Source organism: Lissotriton vulgaris, chromosome 2_1, assembly GCF_964263255.1.
Source record: "Lissotriton vulgaris chromosome 2_1, aLisVul1.2, whole genome shotgun sequence".
Classification (NCBI taxonomy): Eukaryota; Metazoa; Chordata; class Amphibia; order Caudata; family Salamandridae; genus Lissotriton; species Lissotriton vulgaris.
This window is the reverse complement of record NC_141687.1, coordinates 1,284,814,570-1,284,834,321: the sequence shown is the minus strand read 5'-3', so window position 1 is coordinate 1,284,834,321 and position 19,752 is coordinate 1,284,814,570. Positions and strand designations below refer to the sequence as shown.

Here is a 19,752-nt window from a genome sequence, read left to right as displayed (position 1 = left end):
TTGGTTAAAATATGAGGGGAAATATGTGTTTTTAGTCATCTGAGGCATTATGTATATTTAAAGGGGCCAAAAATAGCTTAAGAAAGAGCTGCCTGCAAAAGTGCAGCTTTCCACATCTGTTTACACACACTACCCATCTTCTCAGTCACTTAACAGCTCCCTAATTTTATAATGGTAACTTATATATAGTAATAGTACATGTTGGTAGACCAGGTTTGTGCACATCAGGAGTTGGCCATCCGTGCAGTGATAGGTGCTGGGTCAATTTAAAATATGATTAAAAAAACAGGAATTCACTGAAAAACAAAGCTCAAAGTGATACTATAGTTATGTTGGATACTAAGGGCCTAATTTAGAGTTCACTGGACTGGCTTTACTCAGACAGGGCAACGGAGTAAAGTATGCTGTTGTCCTGAGGGAGTACTCCCCACCAAGTTTAGAGATGTCTGTCACCACAGCGGATATCTCTTGCATTGGCCGGAACCACAATCATTGCAGTTCATGTAATTGCACTTAAGGTTTGAAGGGCGTCTCTGTCAACATGGTGGAGTCGTATTTTTTTTATTTTCATTTAAAAGGTTTTATATAGCGCTGGCTAGATCCGGAGGTATCAGAGCGCTTTACATGGCTATCACACAATAAATTGCAGGTTACAGCTTTACAAAGGTTACACAGATATTAGAGCATAGCAATTTTAGTTACAAGTAGTAAGGTTGAGACAAACAAAAAGCAACATATAGGTAGGGGAAAAAGCTGGCAAAGGGAGATAATCCGGGGAGTGGGGGGGGGGAGGGGAAGTAGACAGAGAGTGGAGGAGGGAAAGAAAAGGGGAGGTTTAGAGACACGGCATGGCAAGAGGGGGGGAGGGTGACAAGGACACAAACCAGTAGAGTCCCTGCCACCAAATGATCCCCACAGACATGGTGTTTTTAGCTCTTTTATTCAACTAGAGGTCTCTTGCTGGTGGCTATGGTCTGTGTGAGCTCCTGGACAATGGCTATCAGTTGCCTCAGGCTGTCATCATCTGTTAGAGCATGGCCACCATGAGTGCGTAAGACAACAGAGACATCCTGACTCTCAAGATTTTCTGCCAACTGTACAGCTTTGCTCCATGGGGCAGAGGTGTCATCCATTCCATGCAGCATCCTGATTGGGCATGTGATTGGGATGGGGCGCTGTTTGATGGTGTGCTTTTGCGCCTCCTGGAGGAAGCTGTATTGTATCCTGTAGTAGCCCGTGGTGCTGAGTGGTGTAGGTAATCTGTAGAAACCTTTCCTTGCAGTTTCTTCCTTCACCTAATGGGGAAAGAATGAGCACAGGCGTTACATATGGAAGGAGTTAGTGACCTCATCGCGTCTTAAGAAATCGTGGCAAAGGACTCCTTCCCATTCCCCTCCCCACCCCTCCCTTTTATGGCCTCAATATTATGGGGCTTATTTATAAGCCTGTTGCTCCATCGGTAGGCCACTTTTCCCCATATTAAAAATGATGCACCGGCAGTGCAAAGGGCTTGTAAATATGCTCCTGTACGCATAAGGTCTGTGAGGAAAAAGCTCACAGCCCTCTCAATAATGGAGGGTTGTCAAAAATGCAACCAAAGAATTACAGACAGACAACATCTCCATAGCTTTTGCCCTTCCTCCTTACTTTACCCTGGCCATTCTGCCCCCTCTTTAATTTCTGTTCTCTCCTCCACTCATACCTAGTTGCTTCCTTCCTTTTTGGTTGTGATTCTTCTTCCCCAGCCATTCCAGATACATTTAGGTGCCTGGGAATATTCAAATGGTGAGGAAACCTACACTGAGAATATCCACCAGAAAGAGTGTTACTAATGGTAAGTAACTTGTTCGTATATTTTTTTCATTTTTTCATAAAGTTCTTTAGTCTGTTTAGTAGAATGCTGTCAGTAGTACTTCCTTGAATGTTGAAATTTTCAAGAAGTTGGATCTGGGAGTATCAGCAGGACTGTTTGAACTTTTTTACACATGATAGTATTTTCTTTGGATCACACTTTGGCCACTTGATTCCAAAGACCTGTTACAAGTCCAACTAGTCCATTGGCTGCAGACTGGAGACAGCGGAAAAGAGTGTGCCAGCTTCCACTGGGTTTCCACATTGTGTCTTCAAACTTTAGGTGCCTCTAACTTGAAATCTTCGCTGTCGTAGAAAATAGCACCCACTACTCACCAGACTGACACAATGAGTTTGGTGAATCCAGATGAAGATGTGTGAGAAAGACTATCTTTTTGAGTGTCATCAAAGAGAACTAGTCTATTTTTATGTGATACAGAACTCAGAACTGTATGATGGGTAATAATAAAAACTCGAATTTCTTTTTATGAAGCCCTCCCCCACCAACCTAGTTGGTGGCATGCTTCATCATCGGGCCCACCCGGTGACACCGAATGTGTTCAGAGTGAGCTACAACGCCTGTATTACAGCAGACCAGGTATATTGCTGAGTGTGCAGTGATGGTGAAGTGCAAGTGAAGTTTAAAAACTGTCCAGTGCTCCCATTACCCAGAGCGTTTACTTTTAATATTTGGGCCTAAAATGTGTTGCACGCGCTAAAGGGCACTATGTGCGAGAAGGTGATTCCCTCTCAGAGCATTCCTGTACACAAAACATACAAGACGAATAGACATACAGATAATTGTTTCTTAGCATGGTTAGCATATACATATTGGCCAATTGTGTCCCTGAGGGTATCGGAAAAAGCGGCTAAGTAAGACCGTGGTGGTGGTACAATGTGGTGATTCTTCCAATCTTAGGGGCGGCGAGGCAGCTGATAACAAAGTCCCTGATCTTGATACTGTCCCAGCTTCTATCAGAACATCCAGGATCAAGGAAACACACACCATCAGGGATAAGCAAACTGCCCAGCCACCAGTAATATGTGATTCTGGTTCAGACATGCTTCCTGTGATTGACTTGCCCCCCATCTCTTCCCCTACGTTATTCTCCTGGCAAATGTTTCCAGACTCACAGTTGGCAATCTCGAAAATACAAGGGAACTTATGACTAAAACTATCTACTGCTTGAACACGAACGTGCCCAGCCACTGGGACATATCTAAAGAGATACTGTTGGCAAGACATGGTTGAGGGGTTGGCAGGTTGGAAAAAGGGTGCAAGGGGGATGATATTGTGGTTAACTTTCGTAACTCTTGGTTGTAATGGAGATCCTGAGGCAGGCCAAGGCCGGACTGGTTAAAATCAATTCTGTCAAGATTCTGCCACTTGGTTATTTTTATAGGCACTTCTCAAGCTCATACTGTAATGTTGATGGGTTAGTTGGCACAAAGTGTGTTTTTCCTAGGTTTCCCTCCAAACCCTCCCATCCATTTGTACCTCTTAATAACAGATTTGCAGTTTTGGGTGGGCTACAGGACAATGATTGACGTGCAAGCGAGGAGTGCGTGGTAGGCGAATGCTCGGGCTCCTCGGTTGATGGTGTTTCTTTTAGGTTTATTCCTGTTGCACAACTGATTACTAATGCAGCCCAGACTAATCCTCCAAAAGGTTCAGAAGCGATTGTCCCAATGGCAGAAGGAGGCCTAGATCAAGCCTGTATTACATTTTTAAGTTGAAATGTGGCAGGACTAGCTTCCAAAATCTTGATTGAAGACAGGCAAATTTTCATCTCGAAGCATGATATAGTCTTTATGCATGAAACATGGGACTAGAAAGAGACAGCATTTGATGGTTTTCTTTGTTTTAGTCTGCCAGCGATACCATCTCCTGCGGGTAGAGCCAAATGGAGGTTGACAGCTTGGTTCAAGGAAAATATTGGCTGTTCTATCTTTCCAAAGTTGTGGGTCTAAAGGATCTCTAGAACCATCCCTTCGTAGGCACTCACAATATTGTCTTCATAATGATAAGAAGACTTCCACACGCACTTCAATTCATTCATTGATCATTTTATTTGTAATCATTGAGTATGATTCATATCATTTTTCTTGTTTCATTTAACTGATTATTGGCATTTTCATCATCGAGTCAAACATTGTCATCTTAGTGCATCCAATGCATTTCGGGCATGCAAATATGCCCTTCATCAGGGACAACGACACTGTTAAAAATAATAATTGTAATCAATAATATATATCATATTCTGATGTACATAAACAGTCATATTGCAGTGAAAAAACGTGATTAAAAAGAGGGGGGTTAGGTGCAGTACGTGAACGCATAGTGAAAACGTGACGACCTGTATAACATGCATTGTATCTAACCAGTCAATGTGGGTAAACAAGGGGGTTTGTATGGACTCACATGTCAGAGGTTTCCAAAGGTGGGGAAACCTGTAAAAAGATAAAGAAAGAACCAAGTTCTGGTATCTGTACACCATGTTCGTATCTAGAGTGAAGTTCGCACTGCTCTAGACAAACGTCTCAGTAACTAACCTTCTTAGCGATGGGAATGCCGGTTCACTGTGGGTCCTCTCGGAGTTCGAGCTGGTACACGGAACAGCCGCGTTAGCAATGTTTTCAAGGGAGTTCCGGTCATGTGACAAATGACGTGTCACAAACATGAAAAAAAGACTATGAGCACGACGATTCACCGGTAATCGCGTGCAAAATAGATATACACGTCGAAATAGTGTTCTGGCCAGAGCGAAATGTATCACTCAGTAAACAGTGATATTTAGACAAAATAACTTGAGAATTCAAAGAATAAGTTGCCGCAAAACGAAAAAACGGGATTCGAACTCATTTGGTTCACAATGGTATTTAAGGGGATTAATGTTGTGAGCCATGGGTGAAGTTAATAAAGAATGAAAATAATATGTGAGTATGAGTGTCTATAGAGTATGTGAACACCACACAGTATATACAAGATACAGTCAAATAAGAGCAATTGATGTAATTTTATAGGTAACATGCAAATTCGATTCTATCATTTAGTCCCATTGGTTTCTGGGTAGACAGTTTATAAATCCAGTAGTTCTCTCTCATGAGTAGATATTTGTTGTTGTTTCTCCCTTCAACTTTTTGAACTGTTTCCAAGATTATGAATTTGATTTGTGAAACATTGTGACTTTCTTCTGTGTAATGGAGTGATAATGCTGATTTGGTGTTCTTTAATTTTATGTTAGATCTGTGTTCCGTTAATCGCACTTTGATGCGTCTTTCGGTTTTACCCACGTAGATCTTGCCACAAGGGCATCTAATTCCATAAATCAAATTGCTGGATTCACAGGTCGCATTGACTCTCAATTTTATTGGGTATCCTTTGGAGGGATGATTGATTGTGTTGCCTCGAATCACACTGTTACAATTCCCACAGCTTAAACAGGGTTTTGTTCCTGTATATGATGAATTATCCATGGTTTTCTGTTGTAGAATCTCTCCTAGGTTTTTAGCCCTTGTAAATGCAAAGATGGGAGGTTCCCTGAAGGATTGATTAAAATCAGGTTCCATATTTAGAATTGACCAGTGCTTCATAATTGCTTGTTTGTATTTCTTACTCACTGTAGAATATTTAGATACTACAACTGTTCTTGTCTGTTCTGGTTTGGTTTTGCTGGTTAGTAACTGTTGTCTTCCAATTTGATCAATCTTCTTTTTGGATTCATCTAGTAGAGATAGGGGGTAACCTCTGGATGTGAACTTGTTTGTCATTTCATCAAGTCTAATATTCAGTGTGTTTTTGTCAGAAGTGATTCGTTTTACTCTAGCCATCTGTGAGAATGGTAGGTTTTTGATTAGATTTGGTTGATGAAAACTTGAGTATAGCAACATGTTGTTTCGGTCTGTTGGTTTGACGTATAAGTCAGTCGCGAGTCCCTCAGTGGTAATGGTCACCTTGACATCAAGAAAATTTACAGAAGTATCTGACATATTCCATGTCAGTTGTATTCTTTGGTCATGATCATTGAATTTGGTTAATTCCATCTGTAGTTTTTCTTGTGTGTTTGTCCATACAATGAAATAGTCGTCAATGTATCTAATCAACAGTTTTAAGTTTTTCGTCCATTCGTTGTTGGAGAATATGTGTCGGTTTTCATACCACTGCATGAAAATGTTCGCATACACAGGGGCTGCTGAATTGCCCATAGCCATTCCTGATAGCTGTTGATACCATGTTTCGTCAACTTTAAAATAGCTATGGTATAAAGTAAAATACATCAGTTCCATCAAGAAAGTTTGAAAATCATGATCTAATTCTGAATTCAGAAGGGCTGCTTCCATCGCTTCAATGCCCATGTCATGGGGGATACTGGTGTATAGGCTGCAAACGTCAGCTGTGCATAGTATACTTTTTGTGTTGAATCTAATTGAAGTTGTTGCAGAATTTGTAAAAATTGAGATGTATCTTTGACATACGTACGCATAGATTGTACTATTGGTTGAAAGTACCGGTCAATCAGTTGGCCTACTGGTTCATGCAGGCTTCCTCTCGTGGATACGATTGGTCGCATTGGTGGGTCGTTGATGTTTTTGTGTATTTTTGGTTGCATTCTTAGTGTTGGGCTTTTTGGATCAGACGTCAGTAAAAAGTTCTTTGTTCTTTCTAGAATGATACCCTGTTGTATTGAACCATCAATAATGTTTTTTAGTGTTTTGGCATATTCCAATGTAGGGTTTCTATCCAGTTTGCAATAAGTTTTGTCGTCTGAAATATGTTCTTTAACTTTTCGATTATACATTTCTGTATTCATGATGACGATAGCGCCACCTTTGTCCGCTTTGGTGTATGTTACTTTGTCGTTCCTTGCCAGCTGGTATAAGGTGTCAAGATCCTTTTGTGTGATGTTTCTATTTTTCGGTTTAACATGTTTGATTTTCTTTATTTCTTGTTTTACTAGGTTTTCAAATAGATCAAGCGTCTTGTGACTGGTTGGAGCTTGGAAGGTACTGTGAGGCCTTAACCCTGCTAATTGATCTTTTTCTTGTGGTGGTCTCTCCGGTAATGTATTGTCAAAGAAATGTCGTAACTTGAGTTTTCGCATCAGTTTAAAAAAACTGACTTCAAGTTCTAGATTGTCAGATGTAGTGGTCGGTATGAATGATGTTCCTTTTTGTAGTAAGCCCAATTCATATGGGTTAAAGTGATGGTCACTAATGTTAATGACTAGATGTTTTGTGGTTGGTTCTTTTTGGATTTCTTCTCCTTCTCTTTCTCTTTGGCGGTCATGGTTGTACTTCTTGTGTTCGGTGGATCCCTTTCTTTGTCCTTTGCCTGATCCTCTCCTGGGTCTCCTTTTTGTGCTTGGCCTTGGTCTAAAAAAGGACTAGTTTCAGGGACTTTACTGGTAGTCGGTTCTTCTGCAGGTGGTTTATCATGGGTGGCAGGAGTGGGTTGTGTCTTGCGTGCTCTTTGACTCGTATCACTGTCTGATGAAGATGTTTCTGTGTTAGAATTGTATGGACGGGTTCTGCGTTTCTGGGCATATACTTCTGCCCACGTATATACTTCCCCTAAACGATAATCTAATGTATCTCTTCTAAATTTGCGAATTTTTCGCTCATTTATTTCTTTATGATGTCGATCAATCTGACTCTTGATGTCATTTAGGGTAGTATTTAATTCGTCCTCTGTCATCATTTTCGATAACTCAGTTTTTGTTTCTTCAATTTCTGCGGTTAGTTCATCTAAGATGGTCGATAATTCTTGAATTATTAAGAGGATTAAGTCCAAAGAACATTTGTTAAGAATTTCGTACCAGCGCTCCTGAAACTTTTTAGAATGTTTACACAAGGATGGTTTGAGTGCAATTCTAAGTCCACGTGGTATGCGTAAGTTCCGATGGTATCTGATGAGAGTACTTGCATGTAATTGTTGATTCGTTCTCCTTTTGGATAAATATAATAATTGTTTGATATTTTGCTCTTTCGACCGTCCTGTAGTTTCCTGGGTGAGTTCTTCCCTGATTAAAGAGTAAATTTGATCTGCATCTTTGGATTCGAATGCAAAGGTTGAAGCTCTGGCTTCAGTGCTTTTTGAGATTTCTTCATAGTTGCTCATCTTGTGAGTTGCAATTTATTTCCTTGATTGCGTGCTATTCACCCACGGGACACTGTGAGCACATAAATTGATTGGGATGGGATGAATGCACTGCTATAGTTTTAATTTTCTTGTCTCTCAGTTGTTTTCTTTTTTTGGTGCTCTAGAAGGTAATATCGTTGTCCCTGATGAAGGGCATATTTGCATGCCCGAAATGCATTGGATGCACTAAGATGACAATGTTTGACTCGATGATGAAAATGCCAATAATCAGTTAAATGAAACAAGAAAAATGATATGAATCATACTCAATGATTACAAATAAAATGATCAATGAATGAATTGAAGTGCGTGTGGAAGTCTTCTTATCATTATGAAGACAATATTGTGAGTGCCTACGAAGGGATGGTTCTAGAGATCCTTTAGACCCACAACTTTGGCAATATATTGAATACCGTTGGACCCTCGGTATTACCTTCTAGAGCACCAAAAAAAGAAAACAACTGAGAGACAAGAAAATTAAAACTATAGCAGTGCATTCATCCCATCCCAATCAATTTATCTGTTCTATCTTTCCCCATTTTTTGGACCAGGGGGAGGTGCAAGTTTTCTGCCTTAGCTGGAATAATATATTTACGATTTACATGGTGAATTTTTATAATAATCATTTTTCCAGCAAGGGCAAGTGTAATTTTCAGGGCCTTTTTGCAGTTATTGATATGCTGATGGAAAAAGAGGTTCGGGCAGACCGTCCCCTCAATCTGTTGGTGGCTGGGGATTGCAACGCCAAATTAGAGGTTTCACCTTTCTTATCCCCAATTATTCTTGATTCCTTTATTTGTGAAGCAGATTGCAATACGATGGGCACCAGGGGGCGAGTCCTATTTCCCTACTGGCTGAACGGGGTACGGTCAATATAACTGCTAACCCCTCTGGCTGTGACATTGTAACTTTTACAGGGAGGGGGGCAGGGAGCACCATAGATTACATCTTCACTTATAGGTGCATGTCTTCATGTATAAAAAACAGTGAAGTCATAGATCAGATCCACAGTGACCAAAATCTGATTGTTACACAAATATTGACCCCATTTACAAATCATAAGCCTAAGCTACTATCGCCCCAGGGCTTAAACATAAAGGATGCAGGGTGCAAATTGGTCTGGGGTACTGTGAACGTTTGAAGCACATCATGGCCCAGGTAGTTTGTAATAGTATAGCTTTGGTGAATAGCTGCTACATGGCAAGTCGCAATCATGCCATTATCCTAGCCCATTTTACAAACCTTTTGCTTTGGATAAAAGACAAATTGTCTAGACCCTATGAACAGCCATGCCACCAGGTTAACTCTTGGTTCGATAAAGAATGCAGATCAGCCAATGTTTCCCTACATAGGGCTTTAAAGCAATCCCCTATAGATCAGAAAGTCATTACAGCTAGCAGGAAAATCTACCAACAAGCAGCAAAGAGAAGGAGAGGAGACATGCCATAATGGAGGAGAAAGGGGAATCTGTTGTTTGTGCTTGTTAACTAAAAGACCCACAGGCTTTCTGGAAAGCCGTGCAATCTGTATTATCTCCCTCATTTCAGAAAGATAAAGTTACGGTTCACATCCCAGGGGAGGCTTGGGTGGTGCATTTTTCTGGGATGTATTCCATTGACAGTGGGTCCGACGATGTACCCCAGCCGCTGGTCCAACTGGGGCTAAACCTGAAGTTCAATGAGGAAGAGATTCTAAAAGCAATTGTTGATAGCAGGTGCAAGAAGGCTCCAGGACCAGATGGTGTCCCGCTTGATCGGTTTATGGATGACCCAGAGTTCTGGAATCCTGTCCTCATCTCTGTATTCAACTCTGTTTGCAGCTTGGGCGCTCCCAGGTCTTAGTGTTTATCCATAATAGTGCCTATTTTAAAAAAAGGTAATGTGCATGACGTTAAATGTTATCGCCCAATATCCCTTTTGGACTCCACAGCCAAAATTATCGGGAGGGTAGTCCTGGATTGCTTACTTGACTGGATTAATAAAAATAGAATACTCGCCCCAAGTCAGTATGGGTTCAGAAAGCAGCTTGGGACTATTGAGCAGTGCCTCAACCTTCACTTAATTGTAGCTAAGTACAAGGAGGCTAAAGGTGTTTCAACCCACTTGGCATTTATGGGCATGTCAAGTACCTTTGATTACGTAGCTAGAATAAAGCTGTGGTCTATTTTAGAGAATATGGGCATCAGAGGGGCTAGTGAAATTTTTAAGACTTCTTCACCATGATCTCACGGCAACCGTCAGGTATGGTAGTGTTGGTGAACATACAGAATCGTTTAGTATTAAGCAGGGAGTATTCCAGGCATGCGAGCTTGCTCCAATTCTTTTTCTCCTTTACGCAAATGATCTGGAAAAAACTCTGGTACACATTGGGCCAGACGTGCTGTGTGTGGAGAAAAAGCCTGTACCAGCACTTCTATATGCTGATGATGCGGTGCTTCTGGCAAGGACAGCCAACAACCTTAAGAGGCTCACTTTTAGTTATGTTAGCTTCACGAAAGAGCTTGGTTTGGAGACTAATCTTAGGAAACCTTTTTCCATGTTCTTTGGACGGAGAAATACGAAAACACGCACCTTCAACATCGCTGGCAAAACATTAGACAGGGTTAGTTGCTTCCCTTATTTGGGCTTGGACTTTGATAATGGCTGTACTTGGTCTACCTGTATCAAAAATAGGATAATGTGTTTTACTCAAGCTGTTGGTACCACCTCTTTGCTTGCCATGTCCATCGGCAAAACACCCATTGCGCCGAGTTTAGAGATCTATAATCGGAAATGCTTGTCAATTTTGACATATAGAATGGGTACTTTGGGATATAGGGATGCTCTTGAAGAAAGATAGAAACTGGATCTTGGACTGTTTTCTTAAGCATAAGCAAGCAACTAGAGAACTAACGGAAGTGGCCAAACTTGCAGCTAGAGATTATTGCATCATTCAAATGGTTCCAACTACTGCCCCATACTTATTATACGTGATTAATGTGTACGAGAGAACACTACTGGCAAGGTTCAGGCTATGCTCCTTGCGCTGGCTAATTTGTTTTACCCCGGGCCAGTATTCTTCAGATTCTATTTGCACTTGTTCACCTGATGAACATTCGAGCCAAACCATCGAACACTGTTTTCTTTTGTCAATTTTATTTGCCATTCACAAGGAAATTCTTACTACCCTTATTACGTAGACATACATTTTCTAAATGTAAAGCCGCCCTATTTTACCTGTTGCAACTTAATGACCACTTTGTATGTTTTGCAGTTGATAGCGTCTTAAAGTTTGTTTCAGCTAAAAGAAGGTGGATGTTGTTTTGACGAAATTACTTTTATTTCTAATTCTAAAAAGTGTTGTGGGCCTTTTATTGTAAAGCGTACGTTTGTCTCTTGGCACCTTATTTTCTATCCATTTTATCCTATTTTTAGCTTGGCTGTCCTTGGATTTATAATGTAGCACTGTCACTTTACATATTTCATTATATAATTTTTAGCTCTTTTAACATATGTGTCTAATATTGCATGATTCTTTTTATTGTATGTATCTTTTGTGATCTGCCTCCATGAGATCGAATAAAGACTAATGTGACTCTGGCAAAGGCCGAGCAGCCACCCAATGGATGACTCTCACCCCAAAAAGGTGGTGAAAGATTGTCTAACCCTAAATTGCATAAATTATAAAGTCATAGAAAGATGGCACAGATATTGTACCCATGGCATGAACATTAAATGTCCCATGTGGGTTGCAGTGTACACTTACACTTCTGCCCCACATAAGCGACATTCTAAACATGTCTGTCGGTGCAAAAGCAGCCCTGGGGACTGCAACAGCACATCAAAACAAATCATTTTTAACATGAAGATTTGTTTTTATATATATAAATAGTGCCTTGAGGCCTTAAGGGCATGGTGCTTATGTGTAAAAGGCTGACATATGCAGTATGAAATTGGCATATCCGTGCAAAGACGAGCCTCTTGGAAGAATGAATAGCTAACCAGTTGGCACAGAGATCCCAGTTTGAACCCTTGCTGGAGTGAGTGCTTACGCCTGTCTTCCACTGTTGTCTGCGACTAGCTACCTTAGAATCGTCCCATGAAAGTCTGGGGTGGTAGGGAGGAAGCTCCTTAGCAGCCTCAGAAATCAGGAAGCAGCTTAATGCACCAGCCCAGGTCCCGACTGTTAAGTCCAGGCACCGGGCAATCCCCCGGTAGGCCGGTTTTGTGGCAAGGGGCCGGTTCTGTTGCTGGGGCCGATTTGGCCGTGTGGAACCGACCTCTGCGTGAGTCAGAGTTAGTCATTACATTAAGAACAGTCAGGCATTACCTTCTTTTTCCTCCTTTCGTTTATTTGCTTCCCTGTGAAATGGATCCAAAAAAGAAAAACACGTTTGTATGGAAACGTCTCTTTTTCTGGCACATTTCAATTTCTGTGTGGAGCCTTGGGGTGGAGTGAAAAAAAAATTTAGAATATGAAAAATACCTAACTAACAAACTAAAGCCAGACAGGGAGGTTGTAAGGTGTCCAGTTTGATTTATTCACACCTAAACCCATTAGCGCCACTTTACAGTGTATGCCAATGAAGCACTACTTTTGTTTTCTCATCTCTCAACATTGCTTATCCTGGGTGGGAAAGTGCAATATTTCTGGAGGTACTGAAATACCTGCTTGATGGGTGAATTGGAAAACAAAATATGTGCAGCGGCTATCTGTTCAGGAAGGGGGTCTTTTTAAACCATACTGCTTATGTTTTGTAAGGATATTAGCAATGGGCATTGAAACGGATCCTTTCTACGCCCTGTAGTCATGGCCTTAACTTTTCAGGCAAAAACATTCACTCATTTCTGAATAATGAGTGTAAAAAGAAAACGGTAACCATGTTGTTTCCTGCATACATTTCACATGCTTTACTTAATCTTGTATTCCCTAGGAGTGTTTGTCCTTTCTAGAATGTTGTTAATTTTTTTATTTAGGCAGTGTATTGCTCTTGTCAGTCTGCGATTTGAATTGAGTACATCCAGGTGTTTATAGCGGGTCAGTGCAGTGCAAGTTTCTCTCAGTGGGGCAGTATGATGTTCAGTGGGGGAGAGTAGGAGGCACTATGGTCAGAACTGCTGAATTTGGAACTGGAGAACTAGGTTCAGCCTTCATGACCAGTCCACCAGACCACTCTCCTGAGGGAGCACATTCACAGGCTAGACCTTAGAAGCCCTGGTGTCTTAGCACCATCAGGTGGACCCTAGCAGTGGCAAGTGTGGGTTAACCTGGAAGGCCTGTCCTCCACAATTCATTCATTCTAAAGTTCACCTTCAGTCTTCCAGGCAGGCCTATGAAGCAGCACACCATAGAGTGACAGTGACTCTGTCACTGAGGTCACAGGACCCTTGAGCAGGGTGGCTCTTGGGCAGTGCGACTGCACCAGGCGCTGACCAGCTGCGGTCCGTGCAGGTAAGAGCAGTGGGCAGAGGGGCCGATTAAAGGGGGATTTCGAGGGATGATGCAGAGGGAAAATTAAATAAATAATTAATTTTCTCCCTGCATTGCCCCTCAAAATCCCCCTTTACCCGACCCCACCACCCACCGCTCTTACATGCACGGATCGCGGCTGGCACTGACTTCAGGTGGGGGCGTCTTGTTTGCAAGTATAATATGGTTTTAAAAGCACTTGCTGCCTCCTTCCAGGCCACCAACAATTTTCGGCAACAATAACAATGTCATGATAACTCCAGTGATTCATGTTCTTAGTAGAGACAGAAGGTGTTTAGTCTAGTAGACTTTTTGACTCGTGGAAAGAGGGTTAATGTGCCTGCTGCTAAGAACATGTACCATACTGATCACAAAGTGCACATAATGTAAATAATGTAACTGCAACAAATTATACTGGTCGTAGGATGCTTGTTTCCAGTTCAGGGAGGGCCTGGCCTGGCAGTTCGGGCTGGACTGTTCCCATTGGGCACAGGGTCAAGACTGATTTGCATATGTCTGGGTTCAAACAGGAATTGCATGGTGAGCAAAAAAACAATGGATTTAGGCCCAGATCAGGGGCGTAACACAGGCCCCCGCGGTGCGGGGGGGGGCCCCTAGCTCCAAGAGGCCCCTTAGGCACTGAACTCTGGCCGGGAGAGCTCCTAATTGAGCCTGGACGGGGCCCCCCTAAGTTTCGTGCAGGGAGGCCCCCTCACTTTTCGTTACGCCAGTGGCCCAGATCTCTGTTCTGGGGTGAATGCATGGCATTGGTTTGCATTCTGTTCATCAATTGTTGTTTTTGCATAATGTAAATAGGTCAGTGGGTTCCTGCTTTTGTCAGAGAGGCCCTATTGTAACTTGCAGTTAATAAGTTAAAATCCTAACATAGAACAGTGAGCTATTAACTGTCATGTTAGAGCTGCATGCAAACTGCAAGGCATAAATGAAAGTGTTATGGTTTTTTCCCCAGTCTTTGATTATCCTAATGTTACAAAAAGGGTTCATTTGGGTAGAAGCCAATTCTGATTATTTAAGAGAAGCCCCAACCATGGTATTACGTTTTAAATTCTGAGTTTGTTTTTCTCCAGACCAATCACTATTAAGCGATGCTGTTTACCAGAATGGTTGCCATGTGACTCCCACACCTTGCTGTCCTTTTTCTTATGTAAATTTCCTATACAGTGATTTGCACACGTATGATTGATTGTCTCTGTGTAATATGTGTGATGTAAAGCGCTCTGACACCCTACACAGGTATAAGTGGTGCTGTAAATTTTCTGATACTTAATTATTTTGACATTTTTACACATGCTAATAGCCTCTGCAAACATTTTTACTTATTAGTACCAGTGGAACATACAACTGCAGCAGTGAGTAAGGTTACTAGTCAATCTTTTCATGGGGCCCTCCACTTCACGTTTCTTAGTAACTTTTGATACGTTTGAGGTATAAACAATTTATTAGTTAAAATCGTCCGATTATTCAGCAGATGATGTATTATGTGTCAAATATGACAGAGCCTTAATTATGTGGAAAACATTTGCAAACTAGGATATTTTGCCATTCATGTTTGAACTGCTCTTGTGGAAAAGGTAGGAAAAGTTCTGATGATAGAAACGACATGGCAGGGAGACAAAAGGCTTGCGATTCCACTTGTAAGGATATTTGGGACATTCTATGATTGGAAACGTATCCCACTTTGTGAATGTATTTTAATGTCAATAACTAATATTAAACCTTAAATAAACATGTGTATCCATTGGTTAAATTAAATAAGGTAATAAGCTGTAACCGGTTAGTGAAATGAGAAACAAATACTAAAAATTGGGATATTTTGCTCTTTCTGCCACACCTCTGACTCCCCCCACTGACCCAATCCAGAGGTTATTCCTGCCCTCTGATTCTCCACCCACAGTTCCCCTACTTTTTTCCCCCCACTTCAACCACTGGGTGGTGAGCGTTGGGTGGCGCTACATAGGGGCGTCGCGGCCAGGCCAGAGAAATGAATTAAAAGCTAAAGGGGCAAGGGGCAGCAGAGCTAGGCCCCGGCCTGATTCCGCAGCATAGTGGTTTTGTTTGTTGTGAGCAGGGGCGGAGCGAGGTGGTGGCTGGCCGCAGGCTCTAGGCCAGGTAGGTTCTGATTGATGAGCGGTTATCCTTCCCAGACCCCATAGCTCCATGTAACTTAGCCAGCCTTGAGCCATGACCAAGGCTCAGAGGTCGAAACCTGCTACATGCATCAACCTTGAATTCAGGAGGACCTCGAGGGCATGTGGTGAGCGGGGGGCAGGAGGATGCGGAGAGCCTTTGCTATATTTAGGCTAAGGCATCACTCGGGCCTTTTCCAGAACTCATTAGAGAATACATACACAGCAAAACTAATTGGCAAAACGTACATTGCCTCACTCAGGGGAAACCTAACTGGTCTTCTGTTACTTTTTAAAAAAATTATTATTATTATGGTCCTTTTTTCCCTCAATGAACTGAGAAATTCAGACACTTCCCTTTTCAAGAACTATTCAGTGAGTGCACCCTGAACAACTCACCCCAAAGGGCACCCAAATCTTACAGTTGCACAAGACCACTACAAAGATCAGTCATTCTGTATAAAAAGCAAACAAAAAATTCCTCAGCCCACACACAGCATTGCTGCCAACGGGTTAGAAAAGGTTTAAAATAAATAAAGTGGGTGCTCACTGTCCCATATTGCTGCATTCACCTAAGAAGTGCAGTCACTGACCTATCACATTTATTACACCCTGCGAGTGACGTGCTGCAACAAGAAAGGAAATCAGTCCTCTTTAGAAGTGTTACTTCTGGTCGCACTAAAGAGTAGCAGCTCTTTGCAAAAGCGTTGGTACCACAAGGGTTGAAGTACACATTGTCTTGTACACTTTTTACTATGAACCTTTACACAATTGTTTGAAGTCAAGTGCGTTTTAAATGACTTCATGCAATTTTATATGAAGAATAAATTGGTTATATTTAAATTCATATTTTGTGCTCGACATTTCATTTTTTAGTGTTCTCTGTAGGAATGTCTGATTTATGACTGGGTATTCTGGTGCTCCATAAGGTATTCATTAACTATGCTTTAAAAGTTAATGCAATCTAATATGTAATGAAAAATGTGTTGAAAAATGCTTTGTTTTGGCCTTTCTGTTTCAAGTTTTCTTGGGGAAACAACCCCCCAAACTCCCCCTAGTAGTGGTTGCTCACTACACACAATGTGGGGCTGGTCTCACTTTTACTTTGTTCTCTCTGATTCACTACTTGTGTTTATTTTTAGTGCTCTCTGAAAGAAGGTCTACGGGTGCATATGACTCAGTGGGTAACCTGGTGCTCTTTAAGGTCATCATCTACTATTTACTGTGCTTTGAAATTTGATACAATTGAATATGTAATGAAAAATGTGCTGTAAAATTCACCACTTTGGTCTGTCTTTTTCCAAACCCCTCTAGTAGCGGTTGGGCTCGCTCGCTGCACTCGCTCGCTACGGGCCAGCCGGGGGCTGGTCCTGAAAAACTTGCCACGGCTGCTTTCAGTTCCCAGTCCGGCCCTGCACCAGCCAGCAGGTAACTGACACTGCTTTACAGTGGCAGCAGGACAGGGCAGTTGGCCTGTGACTCCTTTTCATTTCCGGTGCAAGAGTGGCCACAGGTGACCTACATTGACACGTTTCAGCTTCTCTATGCTTTTTGAATTACACTTTAAAAAAACATATGTTTGATTCCCTAATCAGAATATGACCATTCTTCTGTTAGTTTCCCTGTTCATTTTTAACCTTTTAACTCAAGTGGTTTGGGACTTTTACTGCATTGTATCCTAACTTTAATCAGATACATTTTAAGGCTTGGGCAAAGTGGGCTGTGGCCTAGGGGCCCAGCCTTTCAGGGCCCCCCCCCCCCCAATATAGCCAGAGAGTTTTGCCCGGATGACCTTGAAAAATTGTTAAACACATTATTTTAAATACCGTTTCCTTTTAATTAATTTTTGATGTGTGTGATGTGGGAGAGTCTATTAGAGACATTTTGCAGAGGAATGTTGTGTTTACGTTTCATGATTAACCATAAAAAAAGTTTCTTTTAGATCCGAACCTCACATATGAGAAATCGGAGGGTGTCACAGAGATTACTTGCAGTGATATTAGTGAGCTCCTATGTCACAATATTGAAAACTCACCTCGCTATCCTTGAATATTAAATGAAAACACATTTAGAATTTGGACGAGTGTGCCTGTACACTGTCAGTGAAATGGCCAAAGAACGCATGAAAGGGCTGAAGTTGTATAATAAATTCAAAACTGTTCCAGACAGTGGACCCCAAAATACGTTTGGCCCTGGGCCCCCAAAATCACCGACTTTAACCCCTCTCGTGCTCATGACGAGCTGAGCTCGTCATGAGCCACGATTGCCGTGTGCTCATGACGAGCTCAGCTTGTCATAACGGCTCCAACGCTCGCACCCGGGGCTAATTCCCCCGTTGTCCTGAGCGTTCTAAGAAAACGGGTGTGGCCATGACGAGCTCAGTTCATCATGAGCACATGGCCACCGTGGCTCATGATGAGCTGAGCTCGTCACGAGCACCGGGGCGCTGTGCGCGCCCCGCGCCCCCCAGCACAGGAATTACCCCCGCGACCAAGGGGTTAAGGCTATTTTGTCGTGGCTTAAATACCTACCACTCATTTTTCTGGGGGAAAGACTGCTGCTCTGTACCATACCATTGCCATCATAGGTTAAGTTAAAATGTTCTTATTGAAGCAACTATTTTCCTAAAAAAGGCCTTGTATTTCTAGTTTAGGGGGGAGTCTTCCTGCAAGCTAATATGAAATGATTTTACAAGTTGGACTACAATTTCAACCTATGATATCTCCAGTACCTAAAAGGGTCTAGAATCATGGGTCAACCTCCTACAGCATTCAAAGTCAGTGCCATGCCTTCTGTTAGGTAAGTACAGACACTCTACCTAGTTCAGGCTCCCTCTGGCATCGCTCGGAGGCTTGGCAAGCTCAACCTTCTGGATCCTGGCAGGTGATGAAGCAGCTCCTCGACTCATATCCTTCCTACTGTTTCTGGACACTTGAGCTGTGGTGACCACAGGGCCGCTGGCCCGCAAGCAAACATCATGATGTTCTTGGGCACATACTGCCAGTCAGCTGGTCCTGGTGCAGGACTTACCAGAAATCACTCCTCCAGTCAGGCCTAGTCCAGCTAGTTATGCAGGCAGGTAGGTGACGCCCCAGGTATTTCCGGGCCTAGGCCCATTTTTGAGGTGGCAATCTGGCATAGATTCAGTTATGCTAGTACAGCTGTCACCAACCTTTTCCGTAACAAGAGCTACTTATGTTCAATGAAAATCATATCGAGCTGCTAATATTTTTAGTGTGGTATTAGTGGTCTTGTCAGAAAAGATTACATAAGTGCACACTCCATGCAAGATTACCCACAGTATCACTTCAGTACATCAGACATGGTTGCCATCAGTTAATGTAAACAAGGCGTTATCTGTTTGGACTACTTCTACATGGGTAACTCAGGACAGGCGTAGCTGCAATGCCCTGGCTCCAAGGGTTTTAACATTAGTAAAAAGTCTCTCTAATGCCCCATGATTTTTTACTCAAACATCACCTTATCAAATATGTTTGAGAAATCCAACACATTTTCTCCAAATATCAGTTTTAAGTTATGAAAATACACACAATTTCATCCTAAATACACACTTTTAAATTTTGTGACATATATTAATTTAACTAATTCAAGTAGGCGGGCTACTTATACATAGTTAGAGAGCTACCAGTAGCTCACAGGATACTAGTTGGAGATGCCTGTGCTAGTATATGACAAGGGATCACACAATTCTTTCCAGAAACATTTTGGTAGTAGAATGATCAACTTATAAAGTTAAAGTGTGGGGTTTTAGTTGCTACATATTTTGACTCACAAACTCACCAGCGATACCTGGTTTATTACTGCTTGTTAGGCAAGTAGTTCATTAGCGTACATTTTCAGCTCCTACAAATATTGCAGGTAATCGGGCAATGCTGGTATAATGATAGTAGGATCTTTATTTATTGGCAGCCTTTCACGGTTTAAAATCACCGTATGATATATTATTATTTTTTAATCGTTTTTCATGAAAAGCTACATAAGGCACAGTAAGGATGGTGTGTGAGACAACTGCCAGAAACCAAACCAAATTTTTACCGGGTGGTAAGCTTTTGTAATATTGCTCTTAGGAAATGCTTTCATTGGAAATGTAGAAGTGCAGGTGCTCGCTACTCAGAGTATCTTTTTGCTCCTAACTGAGTGCAGGCA

At 41.9% G+C, this 19,752-nt stretch overlaps 1 protein-coding gene across 3 annotated transcripts in view; it reads right to left on the bottom strand.

Annotated features, from left to right (window-relative positions):
* Window positions 1-921: 921 nt before the first annotated feature.
* LOC147732512 (palmitoyl-protein thioesterase ABHD10, mitochondrial-like) overlaps window positions 922-19,752 on the bottom strand; it is an 81,754-nt gene continuing 62,923 nt past the window's right edge. For all 3 annotated transcript variants that reach the window (XM_086957045.1, XM_086957047.1, XM_086957046.1), the window contains one exon: window positions 922-1,295. In XM_086957045.1, coding sequence (XP_086813171.1) covers window positions 939-1,295 — 357 coding nt within the window. In that variant the 3' untranslated portion in view covers window positions 922-938. The remainder of the gene's footprint in view (window positions 1,296-19,752) is intronic.